This window comes from Phalaenopsis equestris, unplaced genomic scaffold (assembly GCF_001263595.1).
Source record: "Phalaenopsis equestris unplaced genomic scaffold, ASM126359v1 Scaffold000343, whole genome shotgun sequence".
Taxonomy (NCBI): Eukaryota; Viridiplantae; Streptophyta; class Magnoliopsida; order Asparagales; family Orchidaceae; genus Phalaenopsis; species Phalaenopsis equestris.
Genome location: NW_018164785.1, coordinates 46,952 through 65,057, shown reverse-complemented (window position 1 = coordinate 65,057; position 18,106 = coordinate 46,952). Strand labels below are relative to the sequence as shown.

Genomic DNA, 18,106 nt, shown 5'->3' with positions numbered 1-18,106 from the left:
ACCAGGATTTCGTATGAAACTTGTACCCATTTACTTCGTAAATTTACCAAGCTTTCACAATGTGCATAGGTCCCCAAGCAAGATCTATCAACCCCTGATCTATCGCTCCATTTCTCCGATCATGATTCTATTAATATATACATAAGAAATCTTGTGTCACATGAGAAATGAATATATTAGTTTTAATTCATATGTGTTGTACACTACTTCGGGAAGTTATTCTCAATCTCCTTGTTGCAGTCATCATCGTCCGCTAAATTTAAGAAACCTATGAATAAATTGTTCACACAATGAGACATAATTGAAATAGATAATCATGACATTTTCAGATGAATGAGTGAAAAATTATAATAAAAAATTATCTAACTCAAAAAAGGGTTGTACTTATTGCATGCCATTTTTCTATGTGCATGACATACAAATTGTGTCTGATTTTGTTATTCTTCCAATTAGGTAGATCCCAAAAAGTTGACTTATTTTTCAAATTATGAGTGACATCAAATCCTGGTGGATGATGTGAAGCAAAGAAAGAGCATACAATAATCTTTGAAATGTCATTAACAATATATAGTATATCTTCCCGATATGTTCTTGGAGGTGGCGATGATTTCTCAATTTTGTTCCTTCTGAATGCATTTATATTCCTCCTGAAGGGATGTTCACCAATTAGAAATATACAGAGATAGTTAAATCATGAATTCTTCTTATCATGTTGAAGCGTAAATGTCTTAGATGAATTCATGCAATATGGACAAACTTTTTTTCCCGTCGTGTTCCACTTAGATAACATTTCATATGCATGAAAATCACTTCTTATCCACATAAATGTTGTTTTATTGGGAAATTATGTTCAATGGATACATTGTACGCCATGACACCTATTTCTCAAAGAATTTGGAGCTCATCTATCAACGACTACAAGTATACATCAATCCCCCCTTTAGGGTTACTTGAACCAGGTATAATAAGTTTTAGTAAGAAGAAAGGGATTGCCATGCACATCTCAGGTGACAATTATATGACATAGCAATCACAGGTCAATAAGAGGAGGGTGATGCGGTCTGATTATAGGGTGGAAGCCATTTGAGCATAAACCTAGCCACACGTGCCTCTGCAGCAAACTCAAGAATCTGCGATCAAAATACCCCATTTGCTAGATGACTCAATGAGTTTTTTTCTCCTATTATGCTCTGATGTCATGTCATATGTGGAGCAATACGCATTAAACTGTATAGTGATCGAATCTGACAATAATCAACACATTTTAAGATGAGTGAAGGTTTTAGATAACATTGAAGTCAGAACGTTAACAGTCATAATGAGGTTGCTAAGGCTGTCGAAGAGCAATAATCGACGAACATTTATCCATATTTTACCTCTAATCCTCGTTGCCACTATAGCTTCACCAATCTTTTCACGAATATATTTCTTTCATATTTTTTCTACCAGTATGAAGTCACTTATCCACCTAAATATTCTCGTCTCAATAACTCTTACTATATTCCTTTCACACGTACGAACAAATTCTGAGAAAAAAATGTTTCATATGACGTAAAGATGTTCATTTCATCATCCAATGAGAAATCTAATTTCCATTTACAGAGTAGAAATCCACTTCAAACATTATGCTCATAAATTTTATTTGAAAATATTTTGATAAAAGTAAACTGCAACACTATATATAATTTATTTACATTGTATTTTGACTTTATATGCTACAATTATTCACAAAATTATGTTTTTTATTTATAGAACATATTATTAAAAACTAATAAAATGCCACACACTACTAAATGATGATCCATTGCTTGTGCCAAATCTTTGCATAATTCAAAAAGCATTTAAAAGTTCATCTAAAATCTATAATATTATAAATAAAGCAAATTAAGGAGGGTAAAAACTAAATCCTACTGCAAAATATAAAGTAACAAACTCCAATAAAATTACTAAGAAAGGAGGATGCCACATGTCTTATATCACTAAAAGCTTTATAAAGTGGGAGCAAATATTTTGTTCTTGCATGTCTATTATTGGTTGTCACAACGTCATATACGTCAGTGACAGGGGACGTGACCGCCGATGATTGGCCGTATGAAGGTGTGAATATTTTTCCTAAAGTTGCACTTCTACTCTTTCTTATAATTCTGCATAGTTCAAAAACCCATAGAGTAAATAATCAATCATTTCTCATATTTTTCTAAATGCTTTACATTCTAAATGTTTCAAATCAAACAACCCCATAATATATTTACATATATAATTATATTGCATCATAATATTATAAATAAAAACATAAAATAAATACATAAAATTTAACTACTTAAGAATCACTTAAGAATCACTTGATATGCATGCAAAATTTTTATTTATTTTCTCACTATTCATCTTTTAAAAATTAGAAATTTATCTCTCATAAATACCAATAGCGTAGTTAACGATTCGATTTTGAGCCGAGATGGGATCAGCTCAAACTCAAATCGAAAAATATTGTGATATGTCACCAACAAATTTTTATCATCCGACACGAATCTCCTGATATGTCACCAACAAAATTTTATCATCCGACATGAATCTCGAGATGATATTTTAAGCAGGAAACATTCAAATATTGATAAAATGTCATACAGAGCTCCGATTTCAGCAAATTTATAGTCAAAATGACCGGCTTGATGAGACAAACCTAATAATATAAAAATTAACCAAATCCGAGTCAAATCAAGCATAGATCAATTCATTGAACCACACTTAGATAATTTTTTAACACATTTGGAAGGTCAAACGGTTGTCGAATATGTCAAGTTTATACTCGAATCGAGCGTCTCGACAAGACAAATCTAACGAGCCTAAAATCACTCAATTCAAACATCATTAAAGCACTCAAATATCTATTAAACGTTGTATGATTGGGGAAGCTATCTGGATCGTCCGATCAAAATGTTTCATATACTTGCATTAATGATATTCAGAACACTGTAAATAGAGCCCCACCCTTCACATGAGGGGGGGTTGGAAACTTTAGAGGGAACTGGAAGCTTTAAGAAGAATCTGAAGTCCAGCATCATCCCCACCACCGTCGACCACCGTCGATCGCCGTCGGCCATCGCTGGGTCGTCATCAACACTCGTTGATCGCAGTCATCTACTGTCGATCGTCATTGTCGATCATCATCAATCATTATCGATCACCACCAATCAAACACCATCAATTATTTTCGTGGGACATGAGCTCATCACTACAGTCCATGTGTCAACAACGACCTACGTGGTTCACAGCTCGAGCAGCTCTCGGTCCGGCCCTGGCGGCCTACGGACGTCATTCATACTCGCCACTACGACCTATGTGGTCCACAGCTTCCGTAACCGTTTACTACAGTTTCTTTGGCCAATCAACATTTCTGGAGCAGTCATCTACAACACTTACAATAGACTACTACCTCCATAATAATCAACAATGACCCTTGCTACCTGTTTTCACCAAGAACCATAGCCAGATTATAGTTATACAATTTTATAATTTTATCTTCCCTAATTTAGGGGAAAAATGAACTTGTGCACTCATCATTTATAGTGAATTATTTCAACTGGGCTAGACCCCGTGGTTTTTCCCTCTTTCAAGAGTTTTCCACGTAAAAAGTCGAGCTGTCTCCTTTTACTTACTTCTTTTCTCTAATGTTATCTGTGTGTGTGTTGAATTCTCGTGCAACGCTAAGACGATAATCAATTACTCTATCACCGCAAATTTTCCAGGCACGCATCATATTCAATCCAAACTCTTAGCTCGTAGCTCGACTTGTTTATTTTGATCCGATCTCGATCCAAGCAAAAATTTAAATCAACTTTTAATCCAGTAATGATCTCCGAGCTAAATCACGGTCCCAACAATATGAGAGCTGATAACGATCCAATTTCAAAATGAATTAGCATTCCTCGGAGTTGGAAAAAAAAATAGATCTCAAATTTTAGATTTTTATATTCATGGTACGGAATGAATTGCCTACTCAAATTTTATGCTCCTCTCTCCATCGTCAAATACATTTTTTTAATGTGGAATTAGTTAATGACTGTTATTTTCTTACATTCTGCCCCCTAAATAAAAAAATATCTTCATTTTTTTAATATATATATATAAAGGAGGGAAGCCAATCCACGTGGAAAATCGCCATCTCTGAGCCCTCCCCACCCCCGCAGGAACCTTCGCGGAAACCTCCTCCTCCTCCCCGCAATAATTACTTTCGATCCCTTTTTCTCCACTCGCCGTTATATATCCACTCTCCCTTCGCTGAGTACAGAAACCACCGCCGGCGAAGAACCATCTATCGATCCTCCCGGTTCTGCCCGCCAACCGTTCGACGAATTGCCGCTGAAGAGGAGGCATGGCTTCCGCGGCGTACAATGCGGAGGGAGGGCTTGAAGCAGGGCTTATTAAGCCCAGCAGCGTTGGCAGAGGGCTGAGCAAGGAGATGCGGCATGGTCATGGCCGCACAGCGCACAACATGTCGTCTTCCTCGCTTCGAAAGAAGTCGGACCTCACTCTCGTTTCTAAAGTTCGGTGGGAGATTCTTCGAAATGTATTGGCTAATTTACAGGAGATTTTTCTCGGGACGAAGCTCTTTGTTCTGTTTCCGGCGGTTCCGGTCGCCATTGTTGCGCAAACCTATGGATTCGGACGAGTGAGTCTATGCTACCTTCTTCTTCTTGTTCTTCTTCTTCTTCATTAATCTTTAGTTTGGGGGACAGCTCGAGTTCGTCTCATTAAGTAGCTCATATTTGATTCATCAGCTACGCAAATGAGCAAAACACGACAAATTTTTTTGTGCTCGATATATAAACGAGCCGGACATAAATAATATTTTCTTAGTTAGTGTTTTTGGCTCCCAATAAAAAACACCCAATAATTTAATTTATATTTAAATGAATATTTAAATATAAACAATAAGATTTAAATCTCATCACTTAACATCCTCACAGCTCTGTGACAAAAATTTATAATCAATTAAAATTATTAATTAACGAACCGAGTCTAAGCTCGCTCAAGCTCGATTCGTTTGTTCTATATGTCTGTTGGAGAGCAGAAAATGGAAAGCTAATTTTTTGCTTTACTAATTCACTTGAGCCACCGAAAAAGCTAATGTTTTTATTTATAAATATTCTTAATTTAAGTGATCAGCTTAACTTTCTCCCACTTGAAATCTATAGAGGAAAAAAAATAGAACCAAGGAGAACAGCAAAACACAAAACTTTGCGAAAGCAGTGCTTACTAGTTGATTAAAATAGAAGTTTGTGCTCCTAAAATCATGAATTGGAGCAGTATTTTAAAAAGAAATTGTCTGCCACCTTTACCTTTGCGTTTGCTCGGTTATAAGAGAATATTGTTGTTCTTTGGAGCTTATGATATCATATATTTACTATAAAATATCTGAGTCATGTTGCAATCACTGTGTGTGGCTCTTTGGTTTTTGTGATGTAATTTTATGTAATATGATTTGTTATTTTTTAAATATATAATAACTTAAATTATATTTAATTATTTGAAGTAACAATAAAGCTCAATTAAATACTGTAAAAGACATATAATATTTGAATGAAGTTATATACGTGTACTGCAAATGACTTATTAAGTACTTTTTTGACAAACATCTTAACAATTTTAATTATTTGCAGGCGTGGGTGTTTACATTAAGTTTGCTAGGCCTGACTCCTCTTGCTGAACGAGTCAGCTTTCTAACTGAGTAAGTTCTTTGTCTTTTCTTTTCTAATCTACCTGGCTCAAGAACAAACATGCTTAGTTATACTAGAGATTCTTTTCTTCTTGAGACCGTTTTTTTTTTCTTCTTTTTTTAAAATATTTAGGTACATATTATATAATTCCAATATATATATATATATAATTTAATTTATTAGGCATTTCTTATGTATGAAATTTGTATTTCACATTTTAGTATTTTTTATGTTATGTAAAAGATTTAGGTTGTGTCTTCTTTCTGACAGATGTTTAGGTGTTCGATATGATGCTGTAGCATAGTGCTCTCAATTATTGCAAAACGACATTCTTTTGATGTTAAATATGTCAGACTTTTTCATTTTTTTTTTTTTGGAAAATGAGCACCTCGTATAGAAGTGCTGTAGCATAGTGCTCTCAATTATTGCAAAACAACATTCTTTTGATGTTACATATGTCAGACTTTTTAATTTTTTTTTTTTGGAAAATGAGCACCTCGTATAGAAATGTGTTAGAAAAAAAAGAAGATTTAGTTACGCATAACTTAATTCTTTTGTATTCACATATCTCACACCTAAACTTCAATTTTTACATAATGCCACCTTAACTATACATGCATTGGTGTATTCCACTTTTTCGCAAGTTAAAATGGTGGTGTTTCTGATGTGATGTGAAAATTTTGGATAGTATAGATGTAAAAAGTAAAGTTTAGGTGTTGCATATGTAAATACTTTAGAATTTAGTGGTATTTATGTAAATGCTATGCTCCATGATATACAAAGGAGTGACATTGGCCCACCACTTTCATGTATATCTCACCTTTCTTATATTTAAATAATTCTTACGGCGCGTCAAAGCCCTTATCTTACTGCATATGACTTAACCTTTTTAATGTTTGTAATATCCATGATAATGTAAAAAGTATAATCAATAATTTTATATCATGCGTGTGCGCACTTACCCATGATAGCGTGCGCACTTACCCATGACAGTGTGCGCACTTACCCATGATATAGTGGTTGAAGAATTTAGTTTCCCACTGTGAAATCGCGGGTTCTAATCGCACATATTCTTCCCTGGACTGATCAACTTTCCCAAATAAAAGAAATAATATCATGTGAGTTGTTGGGTATAAACAAAGTGAAAACACCATGGAAGACTCAAATTTGTAGTTTTTTTTGAAATATCATTCTAAATATCATTCTACACTTAAAAAGAGTATGCTCTTAATACTATCCTTGAATAGATATTGGTGATCTTGTAATTTTCCTCTTTTTTTAATTAAATATTCTATTTTAATATTTTTCTAAGAAATTGTTCACTACATACTATTTCATGCATTGATCAAGAGAAAGTATACCATATCTAGTTTTTGCATATTATAAAAGTATTAAAGAGAATTTTTAGATCCACCAAAATATCCATCAATTGGTTTTCCATATACTGTTTTTTGTGCATTGACTCATGTAAAAGTGTATTATTTTTAGATTATGCATAGTATAAAATCATTAAATAACTTTCTTATATCTACCAAAATATCCATCAATTGAGTATTCTTGTAATGCAATTTTGCATTCATATCAAATGGGTCCATAGTGTTTTACCTTGAATAATGAACCAGCTAATGTAGGCTATCATGTAAAGGAATCCATATTTGTAGCCATATCCAAGTAATATTTTTAAAACTTACAATTAGGTGTAATGAAGTTTTTCAAATGTCATTTTTGTTTCTGTTTTTTTTATAAATATGGAAAAGTTTTGACCGTTGTCTATTAAAGATTTGAAATAAAAGCTAAGTGTCCCTAGTGAAAACATTTGATAATAAAAAAACAAATTATTGATTTAGAAAATTGATTTTGTACACTAAAAACAATAAACAACATGCATGATGTAAAAGCTTTTAAAAATGTCAAAGGACAAATATGATTAGTTTGGACCATTTCATGATAATCCAATTTTAATAATTAAATTGAGTATGTTGTCATAAAGATGCTAGTGAATTTATTCCCTATCTTTTTTTTTTATATATATGGTTTTGATCTTGAATTACACTCATTAGGGAATTTTGGCTCATTGGAGTTATAAATAATGTGCGAAATTTAATTATAATCTTTAAACATCTCCTAGGTAGATGCAGTTGAAATTGTCATATAAATATAACTAAAAGTAAAGTTTAGGCGTTAGATACATAGGAATTTTTGTGATATTAATATTTAAATGCCACAAAAACGATAAAGATGTGCTCTCCACCGCAACGCATTGGCCTACCACTTTCATGTATATCTCACCTCTCTTATATTTAACTAATTATTAAGTCTCATCATAGCCCCTATCTTATGTCACTAATTTTTTTTTTATTGTATATCATGTATTTTATGTAATAAATGAAAATAATACAAACCATCTAATTTAGTTTCATGAGCATTATCAGGTATAAACATAAGTGAAATATTCACCAAGAAAGACACAAATTTGTAGCTTTTCTTGAAATGTCATTCTTACACTTAGAAAGAGTTTGTTTATAATGCTATGTATCCTTGAATAAATATTATCTTGTAATTTTCTTCTAGCTTTCAATCAAATTAATTTAATATTTTCTTAGAAATTCTTTGCTACATACTTGATCATGTGCGTGACTGATCATGGAAGAACATACAATTAGATTATCCCTATTATGCAAATATTAAAGAACATTCTTAGATCCACCAAAATTTCCATCAATTCATTTTCCATATACCTTTTTTTTGTATTGACTCATGAGAAAGTATATTATATTTAAATTATTCCTATAATTATAACATTTTTAAAAACATTATTATATTTACCAAAATATCCATCAATTGGGTATCCAAGTAATGCAATTTTGCATAAATAACAGGTGGGTCCATAGTGTTTTCATATGAATAAAACACCTGCTAACTTAGGATATGTAGAGGAATCCATAGTAGCCATATCCTAGTAATTATTTTATAAATGTGAAAAGGATTTGATCATTTTCTATTAAATATAGCATAAGTTTAAAATAAAAGCCAAGTGTCCCTAGCAATAATATTTGATAATAAAAAACAACTTATTGATTTATAATATTGATTGTGTATACTAAAAACAGCAAACAACATGCATGAAGTAAAAGCTTATAAAAAAGTCACAGAACTAATATGATTAATTTGGCCCATTTCATGAGAATATTCCAGTTATATTAAATTGAGTATGATGTCATAAGGATGTCAGTGAATTATCTCCTTTCTTTTTTTATGCGGTTTTGCTCTTGAATTACACTCATTGGGGAATTTTGGTTCACTGGTGACATTATAATGCACTTGCTAATATAGGATATGTAATGGAATACATATTTGTCGCCATATATATCCAAGTAATATTTTTAGAACTTACAATTAGGTGTTGCAAAAATTTTCTAATGTCTTTTTTTTTTCATTTTTTTTCTTTTTTGAATAAATGTGAAAGGATTTGATAATTATTTATTAAATATAGCATAAGTTTGAAATAAAAGCCAGGTGTCCCCAGTGAAAATATTTGATAATAAAAAATAACTTATTGATTTATAATATTGATTTGTTACACTAAAAACAATAAACAGCATGATGTATAAGCTTATAAAAATATCACAAAACAAGTACTATTAGTTTGGACCATTTCATGACTATCCAATTATAATAATTGAGTATGATGTCATAAGGTTGCCAGTAAATTTATTCCCTTTTTTTTGTTGATGTGTTCTTGAATTACACTCATTATAGAATTTTGGTTCACTAGAGTTGTAACTAAGGTGCAAAATTTAATTATATTCTTTAAACACCACCAAAGTAGATGTAGCTGAACTTGTCATATAAATGTAATTACAAGTAAAGTTCAGGTGTTAGATATTTAAATACATAAGAATTGTGTGTTAGTTATTTAATTGCCCAAAAAATAATAAAGATATACTCTCCACTGCGATGTTGGACCACCACTTTCATGTCCATCTCATCTCTCTTATATTTAACTAATTCTTAAGTCTCATCATAACCCCAATCATAAGTTACTTAATTTTTTTATATAATATATTTTATGTAATGAATGAAATTAATACAAATATTCTAATTTATTATCATGATTATTATTAGGTATAGACAAAAGTGATATCACCGCGGCAGGCACAATTTTGCAGTTTTTCTTGAAATGTCATTCTTACACTTAAAAAGAGTTTGTTTATATTGCTATCAATCAGGGGCGTAACCAACCTCTTTTTTGAGATGGGGCAGTTATCGATCAAGGGTGGAACCAACTTTTTTTTTTTTTTGAGAAGGGGCAAAGTGCCCCCCTATACCCAATATGGGAGGGGCTAAGAAAAAAAGGAGCAAAGTGATATTTCAGGAGGTGCAAAATAACAAATTGCCCTCCCATTTAAATATAAATCTGAATTTGAATGGGGGTGGGGCTGTACCCTTACTCGGTCCGCCTTTGCTATCGATCCTTAATAAATATTGGTTATCTTGTAATTTTCCTGTAGCTTTCAATCAAATCAATTTCATATTTTCTAAGAAACTCTTTGCTACATATACTTGATCATGTGCATGACTGATCAAGAGAAAACATAAAATTTTTAGATTATGCATGTTATGCAAATTCTAAAGGACATTCTTAGATCCACCAAAATATCCAACAATTGGTTTTCCATATTCTTCTGTTTTGTATTGACTCATGAGAAAGTATATTATATTTAAATTATGCGTATTATAACATTATTATATCTACCAAAATATTTATGGATTGGGTATCCAAGTAATGCAATTTTGCATCAATATCAGATAGGTCCATATCCTATGAATAAAACACCTGCTAACATAGGATATGATATCCATATAATATTTTTAAAACTTAACAAATGTAGTGAAGTTTTCAAATGTTTTTTTTATTTTTTTATTTTACAAATGTGGAAAGGATTTGATATTTCTATTAAATATAGCGTAAGCTTGAAATGAAAGCTAAGTGTCCCCAATGAAAACAGATAATAAAAAAAACAGCTTATTGATTTATAAAATTGATTGTGCATACCAAAAAATAATGAACAACATGATGTAAAACCTTATAAAAATGTCACAGAAGAAATATGATTAGTTGGCACCATTTCATGAGAATCCAAGTGTAATAAATTGAGTATGATGACATAAGAATGTCAGTGAATTATTCCCTTTCTTTTTTTTTATGTGGTTTTGCTCGTGAAGTACATTCATCAGGGAATTTAATTTGGTTCACTAGTGTTGTAACTAAGGTGCCAAAATTTACAGTTTTTTAACATCACCATGATCGATGCAATGATATTATCATATAAGACAAAGAGGGACATGTCAGATCACTTTGTTTTTTATTTAGGACATTTACATATGTACAAGCCACTCAATTCCTTTGAATTAACATATCTGACGCTCAAATTTTACCTTTTCCATTTATACCACCCAAATCTTTCTTATCAAATAAAAATATATCACCATTTTAACTTTTAAAATGTGAAATATACATTTTTATCCACAGATATAGTGGTATGTATGTAAAAAATTGAATTTTATATGTAAATCTTACTTTTTATTTTTATTTTGTTTTAATTATATTTTAAATCTAGACAAAATATGTTTGGTAGGCTGAAAATATTTTTGATTGTTTCACACCTGAAATTTGTTCGAGTGATTTTAAAAATAAATTGATTAATTTTTTAAAAACAAAATATAAAAATATGTAAATAAATATATCAAATAAATATATTTTAATTGATTACAAAAAATCCCTGAGTGAAAATACATATTATAAACACAAATATCTATGAAGTTTGGCTTCAATAAATTTGATGAAGTCACAATCATGATATACAAATCAGAAGCACTCACATAAATCACAAAATATTTTGTTTATTTTTTACCACTTGCATCAAATTTCGCATTCAGATCTAAGCTGTAGCTTTGTTTATGAGCCGCTCAATCAAAGCTGTGCCTCCTTGGACTTGCGACAGGCTAATTTGTTTTGTTTCTGCATGTGTAGTTTTCAAAATCAGTCCTTTTGTGTCTCATCCTTCTGTCCTCATATATCATACTGAATAACTTTCATTTTCTTCCTATTTTTTTAGGCAAATTGCATTCTACACCGGTCCTACTGGTACGTAATATTCCATTTTGCATTGCTGAATTCTTATTGTTACAGTTTAATGGAAGTAAAATCTGTTCTTACTGTTACAGTGGGAGGTCTGCTAAATGCGACGTGTGGGAATGCCACTGAGCTTATTATAGCTTTGTTTGCACTGTACGAAGATAAGATTGATGTTGTGAAGTTCTCCCTTATTGGCTCAATCCTCTCCAATTTGCTGCTTGTTCTCGGCACCTCACTATTCTGTGGCGGCATTAGAAACATTCGCAAGGAGCAAACTTTTGATCGGGTACATAATTAGGGATATTTATATACATACCCATGCTTATGTAATTACATGTCTAATCAAAACCCAAAATTTAATATTTACATTCATCTGGATATTTTTTTAAAATCACAAGTATTTCTTTTTTTGGGAACATATAATTGCATCTCCTTAATTCCTATGTATTTTCATATCTACACTTAAATTTCATTTTTTGCATAATGCTATCTCACCTATGCATGAAAATGTGTATTTCACTTTTCAAAAGTTGAAATAGTAGTGTTTTTTATGTAATATGAAAATTTTGAGCGATATAAATGTAAAAAACAAAATTTATATGCTTGATATGTAAATATATAGAAATTTGGGGGTATGCATGTAAATGGCCCCTTTTTTTTTTGGAAGATTCACTTACCACTCTATTCCTACCTATTTTATATCTAAAACCTAAGCTTCAATTTTTTTACATATATGTGATCACCTTATTTATGCATGAAAATAAGTAATCGCTGTATTCACTGTTTAAAAGTTAATATAGGAATATTTTTAATGTGATATGAAAAGGATTTTGATGCTAGAAAATTAAAAATCAACGTTCAAATGTTGGATATATAAACACATAGGGATTGGTTGGTATTTACTTAAAATAGTGGGAGATTTTATGATGTTTTCCGTATTTTTTTTTGTCCAGAAACAAACTGATGTGAACACGAGCCTCCTAATTCTCGGGGCTCTGTGCCATATTCTTCCACTAATGTTCAGATACGCTGTGAGCTCCGGCGAGCACAATGCTTCTTCTTCACCAACTCTGACATTGTCGAGGGTGTGCAGCATTGTCATGCTAGCAGCTTATATTGCTTATCTTTTCTTTCAACTTAAGACTCATCGTCAGCTCTTTGAGTCACCAAAGGTAAAATACACATTAACCAGAGAACTACAGCTAAAGCTAACTGGTTTGGTTAGTTTTATGTTGTCTTAATTACTCCATGCTTCCACTGTGCCAAACTAGGAAGATGATGGGACTAATGATGTGGTTTCTGAAGACGAGGCAGTGATTGGATTCCCGAGCGCTTTGGCTTGGTTGGTTGGAATGACTGTTATTATTGCAGTTCTGTCAGAATATGTTGTTGGGACCATTGAGGTAATTTATTTTAGCTGTGTAAGAAATTTGTGTTGGAATCTAAATTTTGTTTGATACTCTTTAGCATGTGGGACTAAAAGAAATGGTTCACTAGGAGAGAATGTTAGTTACTGAGTTTGTATGCATACAGGCTTCACAATATTGTTGTACGTTGTTGTACAACTATTGCACATGGAGTCTCCATGCATATATATGAACTTCGCCCGTAATAACTTTTTGTAAATAGAGGGTGACGGTAACTCCTAAAAGGAAGCATTCTGTCTGACCAAATTGAAATATATTTGAAACGTGATAACACATGGTCAATTTTACATTACATTTACAACAAACCTGTTATTTGCAATATGGATTTATCAATTTTTACTTAACCAATATTTTAATAAATATTCTTGTGCAGGCTGCTTCAGATTCTTGGGGCATACCCGTTAGTTTCATAAGCATCATATTACTACCCATCGTGGGGAATGCAGCAGAGCATGCTGGTGCCATCATTTTTGCATTCAAGAACAAGCTGGTAAGTTTCCTTATGGGGCCATTTACATATATACCAATCCATCAGTTCCTATGCATTTACATATCTAACACCAAAACTTTTTTTTCAGATCTTTCATATCACATAAAAAATAACTCTTTTTTAACTTTTAAGAAAGCGAATACACCTTTTCATGCATAGGAAATGTTTAAATGCCTGTAAAAATTGAAGTTTAGGTGTTATATATATAGATGCATAAAAATTGAATGGTATGTATGTAAATCTTCCATCATTAAAGTTGAAGCTTAAGATTTAACATTCCCTTTGGTGCAGGATATAACTCTCGGAGTGTCGTTGGGTTCGGCAACTCAGATTTCTATGTTTGTGGTGAGGATTTGAGAACACTCTCCTAGTCTGCAACATATAAAACCAGACACACACACACACACACACATATATATATACAGGATCTAACATTGTTTCATGGATGCATGATGCAGGTTCCATTGAGCGTTATTGTGGCCTGGATAATGGGAATTAGAATGGATCTTGACTTCAGATTACTCGAGACCGGAGCTCTTGTCGTCTCAATTTTATTGACATCGTTTGCTTTACAGGTTGGGAAATCAAGATCTTAAGCTATTGAACTTTTCATTTTTTTTTGTAAAGTCTCAACTTTTTTTTTATTTTGCAGGATGGATCTTCACATTATCTCAAGGGATTTGTTCTGCTTCTTTCTTACATTGTTATCGGGGCATGTTTCTTTGTACTAGGGAGCCCACCAGGTATTTATCTTTCATGAATATCTGCATGCAGCTGAAACTTAATATTATTTGCAAATATCACCCTGAGATAATCCTTTTTATCCTAATTTCTGTTTCTTTTTGGTGTCTTCATGTAAATGACAAAGGTAATGGCGTCCATGTTAATGCAATCCCTGCAAGTTTCAACATTGTGAAGTCTTAAGAGGCCAGCAGGCATGTATCAATTCCTTCATGCTGAGTCAATATTTGATTTGATTTATTAATCATATATAGTGGCATTTACATGCATTTGCAGGCATCTTAAAGCACATCATTATAGTTATTAATTTATAATTTTTCATTCATATGGTCTTCACCGGTGTAAATATGTGTTTCAATATTTGCAGATTTTAATGCTTTCCGAATGTTAAAGCTCAAGCTTCGTTGTAATTTTGCTAGCAAGCAGCAGTCTGGTGCTTGGCCCGTAAATTTGAACATTTCGGATGGTCAATTTTGTCCTCCAAAAAACTCTTTTTGGGCGGATGGAGAGGATCACCTCTTGTTGTATGTGATTTTCACTGCTTTTGTAAATTATTATTTTGTTTTCTCTGTGGATGAAAAATAAACAATTGCATTCGCTTAGCAGTATGAATTTTGTTCATTATTCAAATTAATCATGAAACCTTTGTCTCATGTCTCATTTATAAATTGAAAGTTTGCGTAATCGGCTTGAGGTATTGCATCAATTTTCTCGTGATTGAGAGAAGTATTTTTGTGAGGTGTTTGCTATTATAAATCACTTCGGAGTAGGGCTGTAAAGGAGCCGGGCTTGAGCGAGCTCAGGCTTGGCTCGTGTTCGGCTCGTTCGAAACTGTTCGTGTTCGAAATCGGCTCGTGAACAATGTGTTCGTGTTCGGCTCAATTTAAATATTCGTGTTCATGTTTAGCTCGAGATTGACTTGTTAAAATTAAATTGAAAAAAAAGATGTAAAGTATTGGGTTCGAACCTGGATCAAATATATGGAAAAAAATTCACATATAAATATATATACAATATTATTATATAAATAATTATATAATTGTTTTGTTTTAAGCTGAAACTAGCCAAACACGAGCGAATAAAGAGTTGTTTGTGTTCGGTTCATTTATAATTCGAGCTTAAAAACTTGTTCGTGAACAACGAGCTTTTTTGACAGCCTACTTGGGAGGTAGTGGTGCAAATGATATAAGCGGACTCATGTACCTATATGACTAGTGATTTGATGATCACAATATGTAAGTAGTGTCAATTTTTTTTTTCTTTTTTTCATGTTAATTAATTCAGAGTAAGTCGTGTATCGAAAAATATAAGAGAACATGTATGAGGAGCATATAATTCATGTTACGTGTGGGATTAGAGAAGGAAGTCGAACAAGTATCGAAAAATTAAAAATAAATGTTTGATTTTGATATGAAATTGATACATATAAATTATAAGCAATATGTATTGGCTATAATGCCAAATCATTAGAAAAGAACATGACAAAAAGTTAAAAACAGAACAAGTCAAGGAGAAGGAGAAGGCCATCAAAAGATTTATGAAGATGGTGGAGAGATAGGAGATAGAAGGATAGTTAGTGATTAAGGCTTAGAAAAATCAAATTTGATTCAATACTCAAATCAATTATGTAATAAAGTTCTCACGATCTTCTTATATAGATTGAGTCTAGATTTTGTTATAAAAAGTCTCTAAATAGCTCAGAAATTACATAAAGGGCGAACTAGAAATATGTATAATAATTTCTAGAATATTGATATTAATTTTAGGACTGTTTTTTTTTTATATTTTGATGTTAGTTTAATAATTTCCCATGGATTATGAAAATTATTTTTCAATGAGAATTATATTTGGAATTATTAATCATAAATGATATTGTGGAACTCATTCTACAAACTTCTCTAAGATCATATTGTGAAACACATGAAAGGGAAAGTATGAAGATAAAAAGGTATTATGAGTTGTTTGACTTGATATTAAATTGATATAAAATAAAATGTAAGTAGTCACATGAATAGGCTCATACCAAATTGTTTTATAAAAAAAGAGATGTAAGAAATCAAGACAAAGACAAGCCTTTATCCCGCTAAGTGGGGTCAAGTACATAAATCCTTTTTCTCCATTGCATCCTATTGAGTGTCATATTTTCATTTAATTCTAACAAAATAAGATCATGTTTTATACAATATGCTGAAGTCTTTATTGGTCTACATCTGTCTTCTTAACATAAGTCGAATCTAAAACATTTACTCTCCTAACCGGATAGTCAATTGATCGACGTTTAATGTTACCAAACCATCAAAGACAGCTCTCTATAATCTTGTCCACCATTAGAGCTACACCAACCCTATCACAAATATAATAATTTCACATTTTGTCTCTACGTGTCAAGCCACTCATTTACCTAAGCATTCTCATCTCAACAACAATTAACTTTGTTTTATGCTTCTCTTCTAAAGGCCGCCGCTCTACGTCATGAAGCATTGTAGGTCTCATCACTATCTTATAAAGTTTTCCCTTCAATTTAAGCGATACTTTTCTATCACAAAATAGGCCTGAAGCATTGCTCCACTTCAACCAACCAACTTGAATTCTATCATTAACATCTCCATCTATATCACCATCACTTTGAAAAATATACCCGAGATATCTAAAGCATCCACACCTTTTAATGATTTGATCACCCATAGTTATAACTCTATCACTAGAGCTACTACTAGTAAAATTATATTTCATGTATTCAGTTTTAGTTCTACTCAAACGAAGGCCTTTAGAATCCAATCTAGACCTCCATCATTCAAGTTTTTCCTGAGCTATTTCTCTAGTCTTATCCACAATAAAGATATCATCAGCGAAATATAAGTCATATCAACACCTTTCTTCTTAAGAACTCTCCCAAGATAAGCTTAAAAAAAATCAATAAAAATCATATGTAAATCCGCCTTATTCTCTCTATGCTTACCCATCAAACCTCTCAATAAATGTATAGTTTCCATAGTAGACCTGTCCGATATAAATCCAAACTAATCATGAGAAATGTTTGTAACTTATTCAATTACCCTCACCCGTAATTTTAAAGTATAACATATCAACTTAATTCTTCTATAATTTGCACACTCTTGTACATCCTCTTTATTCTTAGAAATGTGACAAAAATACTCTTCCTCCACTTTTGAGACATCTTTTTAATTTTTAAAATAATATTAAAGAGTTTAGTAAGCCAATAAACTCCCAAATCTCCTAAATATTTTCACTTTTCAATTGGGATATCATCAGGTCTTACAAATTTTCTACGCATAGTTTTCTTTATAGCCTCCTCATCTTCTTCTTTATTAATATGATGGCAAAAATGAAATGTTTATTATTAAAATAACTAAAGTCAATCGTATTTTCAAAAACTTCATTTAAACGTTTATCAAAATAACTCACTGATCTATTTTGAACAATTTTTCTAGGAAAAACGCCTTTTGATTTTTATCTTTAATACACTTTACTTGAGTTAAATATTTACAATTCTTTTTGTTTAGCTAGTTTACACATATATTTTTCACACCCTTTAGTATCTAATATATTATAAAGATCAATAAAAATAAAA

The 18,106-nt window shown here is 31.8% G+C and overlaps 1 protein-coding gene across 1 annotated transcript; it reads left to right on the top strand.

The window, feature by feature from the left end:
- The first annotated feature begins 4,133 nt into the window (after positions 1-4,133).
- On the top strand, positions 4,134-15,183 carry LOC110025931 (vacuolar cation/proton exchanger 1a). Its single transcript, XM_020726628.1, has 12 exons — positions 4,134-4,669; positions 5,661-5,728; positions 11,837-11,865; positions 11,946-12,142; positions 12,810-13,028; positions 13,128-13,259; positions 13,657-13,773; positions 14,065-14,118; positions 14,232-14,348; positions 14,426-14,516; positions 14,642-14,708; positions 14,882-15,183. Exons 1-11 carry the CDS (start codon positions 4,373-4,375, stop codon positions 14,695-14,697), a joined length of 1,377 nt encoding a protein of 458 aa, XP_020582287.1. The 5' UTR covers positions 4,134-4,372; the 3' UTR covers positions 14,698-14,708; positions 14,882-15,183.
- The last annotated feature ends 2,923 nt before the right edge of the window (positions 15,184-18,106 follow it).

Coding starts and splice junctions, on each gene's coding strand:
- LOC110025931 (XM_020726628.1), top strand. CDS start 4,373: ATGGCTTCCGCGGCGTACAATGCGGAGGGAGGGCTTGAAGCAGGGCTT. Junction 13,029..13,127: donor AGCTCTTTGAGTCACCAAAG/GTAAAATACACA, acceptor GTGCCAAACTAG/GAAGATGATGGGACTAATGA. Junction 14,517..14,641: donor TGTACTAGGGAGCCCACCAG/GTATTTATCTTT, acceptor TAAATGACAAAG/GTAATGGCGTCCATGTTAAT.